At 44.0% G+C, this 14,869-nt stretch overlaps 1 protein-coding gene across 1 annotated transcript in view; it reads left to right on the top strand.

Annotated features, from left to right (window-relative positions):
* Positions 1-14,869, top strand: part of LOC309550965 (putative serine protease K12H4.7) — a 111,303-nt gene that overhangs the window by 21,382 nt on the left and 75,052 nt on the right. Inside the window, exons 4-5 of the mRNA XM_082251379.1 lie at positions 54-189; positions 753-867. Of these exons, the coding sequence (XP_082107505.1) occupies positions 54-189; positions 753-867 (251 nt within the window). The remainder of the gene's footprint in view (positions 1-53; positions 190-752; positions 868-14,869) is intronic.

Here is a 14,869-nt window from a genome sequence, read left to right as displayed (position 1 = left end):
ATGGTATACAAACATATTTTGGCTGGTGTAAATTTCCTATTATTGACTTGCAGAATACCTTGATGTGGTGCAGTCATCTTTAGCTAGAAATCACTCTGACTGTCCCAAGACAATTAAAGTGGCTTCAGATTCACTGATAGAGCTGCTGGCCTACAAGGAAAACTATGAGAAAATCACACGTGATTTCAAGTAAGTGGCTTTTGTGTAATTTTAGATTGTTTCTCTCATTTTTTGGATAACCTGTGAACGAACCGTTTTGCTTCTGTCAATTACAATATGGTAAAAAAACAAACCTTTTAAAACATACCTCTGCTTTTAACTGGCAGATGCCTGTTTTTCAAAGATTTAAAGGGTGCAATAACAACATCGAATGCACCCGGCCTATGATTATATGTGAGAACCCCAGCTGGGGGGGTTCCCACAATTAGCTGAATTGGCTATGAACGCTGATTGGATGCTGGTTTTCCAGCATGTCCCTTTAACGAAAGCTGGTTGTTAGACCGACTTCTGTTGGAATGATAGCTGTACACACTGGCCGAATGTAAGATGGTTCCTGCTTAACTGACCAATATTTAACCTGTGTGTACCAGCCTTAATCTTGTTGGATTGAAGGCAGTGTATAAGCCAATCACACCATGTAACAACATGGAAAAGTTTTTTGTTGTTGTTTGTTTATATATATATATATATATATATATATATATATATATATATATATATATATAATTTTTTTTTTTTTTTCCTTCCCAAAGCCTGTGCAAACCACTGGAAATCAACTCAAAAATGGACATGGCCTTTTTCCTTGATACCATAGCTGAATACATTATGGATATTGTTCAGTATAACAATGACAACCGAGCATTTGAGGTAAGAGGTTCATTAGACAGCTCTGAATTTAATCAAGTGATTATAATATTTAACAAGACATTAAGTAATAAAAATACAATATGAATATTTTTACTTTTATAATGTACTGTTTGGATATAGAGTATTTCTGCCTCTAGCATAAAACATAAGCCTGCCCAAAGCAGCACAGATCAGACAACCAACCCAAAGGTGACTGTTAACTAACCAATGATATAGTTAGAAACTCTAATACCTGCTGAACCAATAAATGTCCAGTCTTGTTAAGTTTTTCTATTTATGTGAGTTGTGTGTTAATCAGGGGTCACATATCTGTACCTATTTCTTTAGTGATCTTTTAAAACATGTCTAAACCCAAGCATAACATTGTTATATATTGCAGCTTACCAGGCCTTTGCGTTAGCTTTCTTTTTTCAGGTTTTCTTTGTTTCACCTTCCCCCCCCCCCCTTGAATATTCTGCTAGTAACACATTCCCTGTCTAGGGAATGTCCCTCGGTTCCCCTGGCCTCTCAGTGATATCAGGCCCCCCCTTAGGCTTTTTCCCCCCACAAGCAGGTTCCTACCTCAGGGGGGCAGATGTATTGTGGCCGCTGCAGTGGCCCTCCTGGGGTCCCCCCAATGCCACTGTCTAATGACCCCCCTGGGGGGTCCTGGAAACCGCATGGCGTGCCGTGGGGGCTGCCATTTTGCTGTAGTTTCGCTCTGCATGTAAAAATTTTTACATTGAAATGCATGGGCGGCCACGTTTTTGTAGTTCCCCCCATAGGAATGCGTTGGGGGGCCATTTTCTTGGAATCCACGATTGGCAGGGAGAAGCTAGGGTGACTCTAGTACATGACCCAGGTATTTGCTGTTCATGTGTCAGATCGTTTTTCTCTCTGCCAAGAACGTTTCTACAGTATATCCCTCCATATTTTTTTGGTGGTATGTTACTGGGGTCCCTGTAGATATTTCTCATTCACCCTGCTGCAGGCTGTGCTACGGCTGGGACTTGTGGTGCCGCTGGTGCAGCGGTGCGGAATGGGGTTTTTGCAGTTTTGTCTTAAAGTGACACTGTTTTTTGTATTAAGTAAATATAGAGTCCCAGGACCAAATTTCACCCACAGAACCTCCGGGTTGCAGCCCCTGTCTGCATTTACAGCAGTTTTGGAAAACCTGGGGTCACAAGTGAAATTCGTTTTAAAAAAATGCCACTAGTAGAAAGCGCCCTATTCCTTCCCATGCCTCTCTAGTATCCTCAGATTCTGAGGTAGATATGGCCACCGTGGACGTCTGTCATCCTGACGGATCTGCGTCTTCGCATTCTGATGGCAAGGAGGAAGTATCCTCCTTAAGTAGCCACGTGGGAAAATGTGCTGGTGGAGGCACTTATTGTATCAGTGCGGGGAAACCTTAAAAATGGTGGATGATTATACAGCGTCCGGGACGCATGTGTCTTTTGTCACCCGCAAATCCCAGAAGTCGGGCAAGGTTTTTCCCTGTCTGGAACTTTTTGACAACATTATCAATGAACAGTGGGGGCGCATCAAGAAAATGTTAGTGGTGCCTAAGTTCTTTAAAAGGCGCTACCCCTTCGCGGACGCGGTATCCACTAGATGGACAGTACCACCAAAGGTGGATCATCTGGTTTCCAGACTAAACATGTCTACTGTGGTTCTGGTGGAGGAGTCCCTGGTATTTACAGACCCTGTAGATAGACGGATTGAGTCTCTGTCCCACTATTTGCATGTGATAGCGGGCTCAATACTGAAACCGGTCTTTGTGATCTCTCTGGTGTAACAGACCATAATGAGATGGGCGAAGTTGCTGAAAGGTAACTTGGAAACGGAGCAGCTCTCGTCTGGCCTGATAGAGCTAACGGACCAAATGGTCCAAGTCCTTCTGTATATATGTGATGCGTCGCTGAATGCGTCTCCACTGGTAGCCAGAGTATCTGTGGTGGGGCTTGTTATTAGACGCATGGTGTGGCTAGAAAGCTGGTCTGTGGACCATAAATAAAAAGAATAGTAGCGCAAAAAGTCACTGGATGTGACTTTAGAAATGTAAAACAATAAAATCATACATAGAAAGGGTGTTACTAAAAACACTCTCATAAGGGTATAAAAGTCCTTTAAAGTCCATAGACCGTCCAGGAATGAGTGATGTTACTACTGGATCACCTTTTTTGTCCACCACCAAGTGTCACACCAAGGGGTCAGCAGAAATGGCAACTCACCAGATAAAGTGGCTCAGGTGTTCTCACACAAGAGCAAAATGAGCAGATATCCAAGATACAGATGATGGGTGTAGACAAACGACCTGGATATGTCACCGCTGCACACACTTAATCAGACCTCCTTTCCACAAATTTCCCTCAGCATAGTGATCACATGCAAGGCAAAATAACCCCAATAGTGAAGTATTGTAAAACTCAGCTTTATTGAAAGATAGATTGCACTTACATTCGTAGGAAAAATCAGGCTTCTAAGTAGTAACAAAGCGGCCAGGAAAGGATCCACACTCGTGTAATCGCCCGGGTTGACTCCACGCCAACCCCGATACTTCCGGGTGGGTTCTCTTCCGTGCCACGTGATGTCGGATGCGTCGTCTGGTCACGCCCCGACGCGTTTCGTCAATTCCGACTTCAACTGGGGGCGTGACCAGACGTCACCATCCACCATCTAAATACCTCCGCTGGAACGCACCGCGACCAATCGGCACAGCGGTGGAACGGCCGGAAGATAACCAGCGCTCACAACGGCGGAAGTAAACAAACACATCGCACTTCCGGGTATCCTCTGCATAGGGACAACCATCAAGGCACCGCTGGGAAATAAAACAGCGCCAGAAATGTTCAACCTAATATACAGAGGACACAGAGATGCTCATATATAAATCAAGCTAGATAGTGACAATAAGCACAATTGAAGCATTAATTTAAGGGTCTCCCCTGTGCCGATCTTAGGTCTGCAGTGCATTGCCAGCCGCATAACACACATAGCACAATATCAGCAATTGAGCACATAACAAATAACATAAGAACATGCGTAAAACAAATCAGTATATGTTTATATGGAATGACCCATATCACATAAACCCCACATATACAAAAATAACACCCAAATATAAAAAATATATATAAAATATATTACTACAAAGTCACACCCATATAAAATTGTAGTAGAGCTAAATGAAAAATCACTAACACCAAACATTGGTAATAATGAAGATAATCCACAACCCAATAGTAAACTGGGGCCCACACACATAGAGGGTGATCCCAAAAAATAGTAAAAAGAATAAAAGAAAAGGATCTAGGCAAAAAGTCTCACGAATCACTAATATAGCAATTCAGATCCAATTCTATATTTAACCCCATCGGGGCGAGGGCCTGGGTGAGAAAAATCCATTTGGTCTCACGCTTGGACAATTCCCTCACCCAATTCGCACCCCGCCACGACGGGGTAACACGCTCAATCCCCCAAAAGTGAAGACTCCTTGGGTCCCTCTGATGAAACTTTCGGAAATGTGCGGACACATTGTGTTCTCGCAAACCTTTCAAGATATTGGTGATGTGCTCACCTATTCTCACCTTTAAGGCCCGCTTGGTGCGGCCTATGTACACCAGCTTACAGGGGCACATCAATCCATAGACCACATGTGTAGTATCACATGTGATCAAACTTTTTATCTTGAACGTTTTGTCAATTGCGGGAACTGTGAAGGATTCTCTTCTCCTGAAGTTGGTAGGTGTAAAAGAGCAGGCCCTACATCTGCCACAGGTGAAGAAACCCTTCATGTCTGGAAAAAAAGAGACATTCGGGGGGTCTAATACCTTCTTGACGATCTGATCACCAAAATTCGGGGATCGTCGATAAATAAATGAAGGTTTAGCAGGAAGAACTGGACCTAAAGTTCTATCCATTTGTAAGATGGGCCAATGCTGTCTAAAGATCTCCTCTAGCTTTTTATAGTCATTGGAGAAATCTGACAGAAAGCTCCATTGTTTGGGATCATCATTAACATTTACAGGTTTCACTGAAGGCCTTAGAGGTCTGGGAGCATTCTTGATTTTAATAATCTCCCTATCCAGACAAGATTCATCATATCCCTTGGCAATGAACCTGTCCTTCAAGACCTCTGCTTGCTCCATATAGTCAGTGACAGAGGTACAGTTACGCCTGACACGGACAAATTGGCCTCTCGGAATATTCCTGAGCCAGTTCGGATGGTGTCCGCTCTGGATCGCCAAATAACTGTTCCTGTCCGTGGTCTTGAAAAAAACTTTAGTAGTGAGTCTCTCACCCTCTCTCTTGATTATAACATCTAAAAAGTTAATTTCGTTCAGACTATAATGGAAATCTAACTTGATATTATTCTGATTGGAATTTAGGTGTTCCGTGAAGCCAATCAGGCCTTCCTCTGATCCCTGCCAGATGAAGACAATATCATCTATGAAGCGCCTATACAGTAATAGCTCCTGCCGATGTTGATTGAAGACAAACTTGTCCTCCCACTCCGACATGAACAAGTTTGCCAGGCTCGGAGCGAACTTGGCGCCCATAGCAACACCTGTTTTTTGGCTGAAGAAGTTGCTCTGATGCCAAAAATAGTTATGGCTCAGACAGAAATCTAGAGCCCTGCCAATGAACACTTTCTGTTCCCTAGGCAGATCGTCCCTTTGACTGAGTGCCCAGTTAAGGGATAACAGGGCATCCTCGTGCTGGATGATGGTGTACAGGGACGACACGTCGGCCGTGACGAGAAAGACCGACGAGTCCTCCCCCAGCACAACACCATCCAGCACGAGGAGAAGATCAGCAGTGTCCTTCAAAAAGGCCTTTGTCTTGACCACACTCTTTTGTAGGAACTGGTCCAAATATTGGCCCAAACGTGCACTCACCGAACCAATCCCATTGACAATTGGGCGTGGAGGTGGGTTGGTTGCGTCCTTGTGGACTTTGGGAAGCGTATACAGGATAGGGATGCGGCAAGCACTAGGTATTAGATAATTGCGTTCTTTCTTAGTTAGAACACCATCCCTAAAGCCTGATTCTACCAGACGTTTTAAATCTGCCACAAAATCGTTCGTGGGATCTCGAGATAATCTAGTATAAGTGGAGGTGTCACTCAACATGGTTTTAATTTGGTCATGGTAAAAACATTTATCCATGACTACCACTCCACCCCCCTTATCAGCAGGGCGGATGATAATCTCTTTACGAGATTCCAATGAATCAAGGCCTTCATGTATATGCTTGTACTTCTTGCTGACCTCATACCCAGGTTCCAAGGATTGTAGATCACGCAAAACTAGACTCTTAAATACTTCCACATAGTGGTTGTTACTGACCGGTGGATTAAAAGTAGATTTATTGCGCAATCCACTATTGATCATCCCTCCACTACTCCTATTACTGATAGATGTAATGGGATTGTTTAAAAAGTGTTTCTTTAGATTCACTTTTCTTATATATTTATGTATGTCAATATAAGTGTTGAACTTATTGACAGGTCTTTTGGGGGCACATTTAAGCCCTTGGTCCAGAATATGGAGTTCACTTTTTGTTAAACTTACACTGCTTATATTAAATATTCCCTCGTTTACCAGTCTCTCCTTCTTTTTTTGGAACTGTATCCTTCTTCCGGCCCGTACTCCTCTTCGGGGCGCGGATTTTCTCGGAACAGTTGCCTGTCGGGTTGTGGATATTTGTGTGGTCGATTCCGACCCCTCCCCCTGCCCCTGCCCCGCCCCAAAAAAGGCTGCCTGGGTGGGTTTGAGGGGGTCTTTGGGCCAGTGTCCTCTGTCCCTCCATTGGATCTGTTGGCAAGGACCTGGTATTGGTTATGGATGGGGATCCCAGTTCCCTGGAAATTCCCTCTTGACAGGCCACTCTTGGTTTTATTTCCCCTATTAGTACCCTTAATAGGGGGTCCTGTCCATTCTAGCACAGGTCTAATGGGAATATGTGATACACCTGCCCTAGGGCGCACCACTGGGGTCTGATTTGAGGGAGCAGGTCCTTGACCGCCAACAGCTCCATTACTCACAGCCTCCATAGGTTCCTCTCTTACCGGGGCTTCTACACGAATGGGTCCTGGTAACGTTGCTTGCCAGCAAAAAACCTGACCATTATTAAAATCCTGTCTGTCCCTCGTAAACTTTTTAACCTTTTTGAGGTGTGTTTCTTTATCTATTTTATCTAATTTAGATTTGGTGTTATTACTAAATTCTCTCACCTCAGGGGAATCACTTTTGGTTTCTATTTTAGTTTGTAGATCCTGGATCTTTTTATTCAAAAGGTCCATTTTCCTTTTTCTTTCTTTTCAGAACCAAAGACTGTAGGTCGAGCCCCACTCGATGGAAAAAGTCATACCACTCTGTCACAGAAGTGCGATGTGTTTGTTTACTTCCGACGTTGTGAGCGCTGGTTATCTTCCGGCCGTTCCACCGCTGTGCCGATTGGTCGCGGTGCGTTCCAGCGGAGGTATTTAGATGGTGGATGGTGACGTCTGGTCATGCCCCCAGTTGAAGTCGGAAATGACGAAACGCGTCGGGGCGTGACCAGACGACGCATCCGACATCACGTGGCACGGAAGAGAACCCACCCGGAAGTATCGGGGTTGGCGTGGAGTCAACCCGGGCGATTACACGAGTGTGGATCCTTTCCTGGCCGCTTTGTTACTACTTAGAAGCCTGATTTTTCCTACAAATGTAAGTGCAATCTATCTTTCAATAAAGCTGAGTTTTACAATACTTCACTATTGGGGTTATTTTGCCTTGCATGTGATCACTATGCTGAGGGAAATTTGTGGAAAGGAGGTCTGATTAAGTGTGTGCAGCGGTGACATATCCAGGTCGTTTGTCTACACCCATCATCTGTATCTTGGATATCTGCTCATTTTGCTCTTGTGTGAGAACACCTGAGCCACTTTATCTGGTGAGTTGCCATTTCTGCTGACCCCTTGGTGTGACACTTGGTGGTGGACAAAAAAGGTGATCCAGTAGTAACATCACTCATTCCTGGACGGTCTATGGACTTTAAAGGACTTTTATACCCTTATGAGAGTGTTTTTAGTAACACCCTTTTTATGTATGATTTTATTGTTTTACATTTCTAAAGTCACATCCAGTGACTTTTTGCGCTACTATTCTTTTTATTTATGTTTTCCAATATATATCGTTATTTGGTGAAGTAGCAGCAGTTTGTAGTTTAGCAGTTAATGAACTGACTCCTCCAACAAGCGCAGAGATATCCTGTTTGACAAATTTGTGTCCAGATATATACTTTATTGGTCTGTGGACCAGGCTTCCAAAAAGGCTCTTTCTGACCTTCCCTTTACGGGCGAAAGGTTATTTGGATCCTCCCTGGATGAGTTGATCAAAGGCCTTACGGGAGGGAAGAGTACTCTTCTTCTCCAATCCACCAAGGACAAGGCACCGCATAATTGACGGGGGCCTTCATTTACTGCTCATAGGCGGCCCTTTCGTACCTCCGGGTCGCAGGAGAAAGAAGCCAAGCCATTCAGGTCTTCTAGGGGTTCCAAAAAGACATTGTCAGGTAAGTCGAGAACATGCCAATACGGATCTGCGGACAAATCCTTGCCTGCAAGAAGGGATGCCCTCACCCATTTCTGGGGTTGGGGGGGGCGACATATTGGCTTCTTTACGGAACCATGGACTTTTTTGATTCGCGACACAAACTGATCTGGTCGGGTTACAAGATCGAAATTCAGGTCATGACCGTCGGACAGGTTCTTCCTGTCCAAACTCCACCTATCTCCAGATCGAATAATGGACCTATGAGAGGCTGTGCAAGACCTGCGGTCACAGGGAGTGATTATGGCGATTTCCCTCTCAGGAACGTTTTCAGGGGTTTTATTCAAAGTTGTTTACTGTGCCCAGGAAGGGTGGCAAAGTGCATACAATCCTGGATCTCAAAGATCTGAACCGCTTAGTGCGGGTACAGAAGTCTATTCGCATGGTGGTGGCGTCCTTACATCAGGGAGACCTGTTGGCCTCTATCGATATAAAGGACGCATATCTACACATCCGATCTACGCTGGAAATCATTGTTTTTTTCACTTCGCTGTGTTAGAGGAGCACTTTTAATTTGTGGCATTACCCTTTGGTCTCGCCTCTGCTCCCAGGGTATTTACAAAAGTGTTGGCTTCGATATTGGCACTTCTACGTCAGAGGGGGATTGCGGTCCTGGGTTACCTTGACGATCTCCTGTTAAGAGCAGATTCTCATTCAGCTCTGTTAGGGGATTTATCAATCACTGTAAGGACTCTGCAAGAGTTTGGCTGGACCATAAATTTAGCAAAATCGGCCCTGGTACCATCCTCAAGACGGGTCTACCTAGGTCTGACTATGGATTCTGCTTCAGCAAAGGTTTTTCTTCCCCTGGACAAGCTGCAGAAGTTGCAGGAGGCGATTTGTTTGTTGTTGTCCAGCCATTTGTCCTCTCTGTAGACTTGCATGAGAGTCCTAGGCCTGATGGTGTTGACCATTGAGGCGGTCCCGTTTGCTCAGTTCCACACCAGGTCATTACAGAGGGAAATTCTTGTCGAAGAGGACAAAGATCCAAAGTCGTTGGATTCTATGATTCGGTTGAGCCACAACAGAAAGACTCTTCTATGGTGGCTTCGCTCGTTGGCATTGTGCAAGGGCAAGTCTTTCTTTCCATTGTATTGGACCGTGGTCACCATGGACGCCAGCCTGTCCTGCTGGGCAGGAGTGCTGGGGAAGCTGTGTGCCCAGAGGTCTTGGACAGTGGAAGAATCCAGACTACTGATCAATGTTCTAAAACTCAGGGCAATAAAGCTTTGCCTTTGTCACTGAACAAATCGTCTACAAGGTTGTCTGGGTTCAATCAGACAATGCCACGGCCGTGGCTTACATCAATCATCAAGGGGGCACCAAAAGTGTCCTAGCGGCCCGGGAGGTGGCCAAGATCTTGAAATGGGCAGAGAATTTTGTTCCCGCTCTCTCCGCAGTACACATCCCAGGTGTGGAAAACTGGCAGGCGGACTACCTGATCTGTCAGATGTTGGATCAGGGGGAATGGTCTCTACACCTGGAGGTGTTTCATCTCCTGTGTGCTCGGTGGGGGACACCCTATGTCGACCTGTTGGCCTCTCAGCTTAACAAGAAGGTTCAAAGGTTTGTAGCTAGGTCACGGGATCCCCTAGCCGATGCTGTAGATGCACTGGTGGCTCCTTGGGATCATTATCGGCTGATCTATGCATGTCCAGCACTGAAACTCCTGCCGAGACTTCTGCGCAGAATAGAGGCGGAGGAGATTCCACTCATTATGGTTGCTCCAGATCTGGTAAGATTGGTCGCCGATGCTCCTTGGAGACTTCCTCTCAGGTAAGATTTGCTGTCTCAAGGGCCGAACTTCCATCCTGCTTTACAGTCGCTGGCTTTAACGGCGTGGCTGTTGAAAGCCAGGTGTTGAAGGATAGGGGTCTTTCTGATTCAATGATTCCTACACTGTTGAAGGCCAGGAAGTCTACTTCCAGGAAGATCTATCATTGTACATGGAAATCATACATTTTTATGGTGTGCATTCATCAAGGTGCATCCTTGCCTTTTTTTTGGTGGCTAGGCTCTTCGCTTGCCTTCAAAGAGGTGTCGAACAGAAGTTGGCCTTGGCTACTATTAAAGGCCAAGTGTCGGCCTTGGCTGTTTTTTCCAACATCCTTTAGCCTCACATGAGAACATTAGGGAGATTTCTCTGCTTACCTTGTTTCAGAAGGTTGCCTTTTTGGCAGCTATTACTTCTGCTTGCAGAGTATTAGAATTGGCGGCACTTTCCTGCGGTTCGCCTTATTTAGTTAGTCGTTTCTTCCTAAGGTGGTTTCTGATTTCCATCTAAATGAAGACATTGTGCTGCCTTCACTCTGTCCTAAGCCCAAGCATCCTTTGCATTCTTTGGATGTGGTTCGGGGAATTGGGGTTTACCTGGAGGCTACTGTATCTTTCAGGAAATCAGATTCTCTTTTTGTCCTTACAGTAGGACCTAGAAAGGGATTGGCTGCGACCATTTCTAGGTGGATCAGGCAGATGGTGGTTCAGGCTTATTTACTGAAGGGTCAGGTTATACATTTCCCTGTAAAGGCACATTCTACTAGGACGCTGAGTGCTTCTTGGGCTTTTCGCCATCAGGCGTCAGTGATACAAGTTTGCAAGGCGGCAAGTTGGCCGTCTGTGCACATGTTCACAAAATTTTATAAAGTGAACGTGTTGGCATCCTCGGATGCTTGGTTTTGCAGGCCACTGTTTGATAGAGACTTAAGCCCCGTACACACGCACTTATTGTCGGCCGCAAATATTCGGCTGCTGACCGATCGGCCGATTGTAGACTTGTTAGTATGATTCTTCCGACAGCGCATTTTCAGCCGAACAGAATCTGTCGTGCAGGCATTAAAATTTTTGTAGGCCGACAACAGAACGGCCGATTGTGCGTCAGTCAGTACAGATTTCGGCCAACAATCAGCAGATTTGCAAGACTGGGCATGCTCAGAGAAGAAAAAAGACACGGAAAGTTAACCATCACATGACATCACTTCTGCAGTCGGCTGTTGTTGGCCGACAAAATTTGTGTGCAGTCTTTTGCACTTTTCTGCGGACAGGACAGCCCTGGACAAAAGACGGCCGATCGTTCGGCCGACGATCGGTACGTGTGTACGGGGCTTTAGTCTTTTTGAGTGTGTTTGTCCAGGTGAGCTCCTGTTGTTCCTGGTTGAGCTCTATATTCTCTGGTTGGCTAAAGTTTTAGCCTTGTTGGGAATTACATTATTTCTCTGCATTGTTTTTCCCCACCCCCTCATGCAAATACTGCTTTGCTAAGTCCCAATGGTCAAGAATTATATGGAGCTGCGTCTGTCAATGAACGATAGAGAAAACTGGATTTTTGTCTTACTGTAAAATCCTTTTCTCTGCAGTTCATTGACAGACGCAGCACCCGCCCCTCTATCTTGAGTGGGTTGGGGTTTTTCCTCTAAACACTGCTTGCAACGAAACTGAAGCCTTTAGCAGAGTGTGTGGGTGTATGCCTGCAGGGACCACCCCATTGGGGTGGTAAAGCTTTTTCTTGCCTAGTGTTCTACTCCTGTAGGGGGCATCTTAATCCAATGGTCAAAATTATATGGAGCTGCATCTGTCAATGCACTTCAGAGAACAGGATTTAACCGTAAGACAAAAAAAATCCAGTTTTTACTAGAAAGTTTTTTTTTTTTTAGTGGACTTTAATAGAAGAGTGATTATGGTGTATGTTCTTATGAATCTGAAATGGAAAAAAAGGAGGGAAAATCTGACTGCATGCTCTCACCACAGGTAGGTTTTCTGTGCAACCACACGGAAGGCCACCTATGCTGCAAAAAGTATTACAGGACTGAAACCTTAAAAGAAACATATTGATATTGCCAGCCTGGTCCTGAATATGGCCATCACTTAACTACTATAATCTGAATCACTATACAGATCAGGCATACTGACATTTTCAGCCTATTGGTTTTTAGTGATTTTGGAAGGTAATGAAGATGGGGACAACCATCTGCTATTATTTTTAGAATGTAGTCAGCAATAGCAGCCAGGGCATTTTTTCATGGTTGGCTTTCTCTTCACACGAAGATTGCATTTTCCATTGCTACCTCTAGATGTCCTCTGCATCCTGTTTGAATGCTAATAGTGAAAGTTTGCTATGCTGGTAAAACCTTTTAAATATGATCTTTTTAAAGCGTATCTTATATTGAGATTATAACTTAAAGCAGGTCTACACTGTATCTGAGCACCGAAAACCAAAAGCACTACTTAATTCATTTTTAATATTCAAAGCAAACTCCCCCATCTATCCATGTCTCTTTGCTTTATTTTGATGAGAAAACAATTTGAAAACACCCCCCCCCCCCATAGCATTTTGAGTAGATGATTCATGTAGCATTTACTTCCAATCCAGCTGCCCCCTAACTCAGGCATGCAGACAGGAGAGTATGCTTAGCTGAGAAAACGCCTCCTTAAGACTCTTGGGATGTATGGCATTTGCCTAGGCATGGACACCAGGAAGTAACTAAAGAAATGTAAAAACAAAAATGTAAAACAAGTAAATATTATATCGTTTCCAATCTGTTTTCCCAATGTTAGCAGCATAAGGATTCAAAATAGTCCATGTCAATTGAGAGAGTGAGTTTCACTCTAAACTCAAAACTAATGGTTACTAATCATAGACTCCAGTGTATTTGCCTAGGTGCTGGTGATGCCATGCAGTCTTCCTACAGCCTCCTGGGAAACCTGAGTGTAAGGGGGCTTGTAACTGGCTGATGTTGTGAGCCAACTAGTACAAGTCCCTGCCCTGCTTCTTCTTGCTAGAACAACAACCCACCTTCTTAAAGTGAATGTAAACCCTCTCCTATACCCAGTGAAGTGAACAGCCTCAGATGATACACAGAGATGAGACAAATCTACCTACATATGTTTTACATGTATATCTGCTGTCTTCAACCTTCTATATTCTTTAGAAAGTGCACGTTGTGTTAGATTTTTTTTAATTCCTGTTTCAGGATTGGGAGGGGAGTCTTGGCATACACTGTGTGTGAGCTGATTGGAGGAAAGGCACACACCCCACTTCACAAAGGCAGAGGAAGGAAGAAACATGCAGAGCTGTGCTGTGAATAAACCAGCTCTCTGCTAATCTATTTCTATGCACCCACCCCAACACAAATTTCCAGCTGCTTTTTATCTCCTGTGTCAGAGAGCTTGTTAGAAGTTATTATGCTGATAACAGAGGAACAGGGCAGCAGAAAGGCATGGGACTTAGGGCTTTGGTGAGAGATAAGTAAACACTACAGATATATGTGCCCAGATCAGATTTCCTGAATGGGGTTTACATCTTCCCATGACATCCCTGACTATTCCCCTTTTATATTCTGAAGAAAGGAATGTCCACACAAAAGAAGTATAGTTGCTGCACTTTACTGATGTTACTTCACAAAGTGGCATTTACAGTCACATCACATACATACTATCAAGGGTCACTTACAGTACTTTGTCAATCAAATAGAATGGATGATCCACAGCAGTTACATGTAAAAGCTGCTTACAAACCTTAAGATACCTTCCCTATACAGTCTCTCTCCTTCCCAGGGTCATTAGTACTCAAAGGGCTCTGGCTTGCCTTAGGCTATCTTGCATCCATCTCACAACTCTTTGCCTAAAGTCCCTGAGACAGGATAACTACAGTTACACAACCCCGGTTTTAGTACATTTTTTTTTTCCCAGGTACTTCAGGAGAATAAAAGAAAAATATAGAAACTGGCGCATCTGTATAAAATAGATATCCTAAAATAACATGTGCATTGCCATTTGTGTATAAATAAAGTGCATACAAAAATACTAATATGAGATGCACAAAAGTGCACAGTGCCCCCAATATAAAATAAACTTCTATACATGTGATCATATCAGGTATTGGTCAAATTATGCATTTTTGCAATACATTGTGCAAGATTGTGCTTTTACTATAGATAAATATAAAATAAATGAATATACTGATCTATACAAAAAGAAATTAAGTTCTAAATGTGGTATCACAATAAATTATCATCAATTCATGACACAAAGTGTTTTTTTATTCTCTCTATCTCTCTATCTCTCTATCTCTCTATCTCTCTATCTATCTCTCTATCTATCTCTCTCTATCTCTCTCTATCTCTCTCTATCTCTATATCTCCGTACCGAATAATTGTATTTTTGTTACCCGAACACGGACCCGAAAACTTTACTGTATATTCGGGTAAAAATCCGTGTTCGGTCATTTTATTTCAGGGTTTTGTATGCATTGGCGCGCTTTTCATGGCGGGCTTTCAACAGCCAATCAACAAGCGTTTAACTGGTGTGCCTTAAGCCATCCCAGCCATGCCTACAAATGTATTAGTAGCTGTGATTGGCCATCTGAAGCATGTGACCAAGTCTTTATAAGTTCGAGACGGAGAGCCGCTGCGTCATTCTGCTGTGTTAGT

Source organism: Pelophylax lessonae (assembly GCF_965119305.1).
Source record: "Pelophylax lessonae genome assembly, chromosome: 3".
Taxonomy (NCBI): Eukaryota; Metazoa; Chordata; class Amphibia; order Anura; family Ranidae; genus Pelophylax; species Pelophylax lessonae.
Note: the sequence above shows the minus strand (reverse complement) of the source record. Positions and strands in the feature narration are given on the sequence as shown.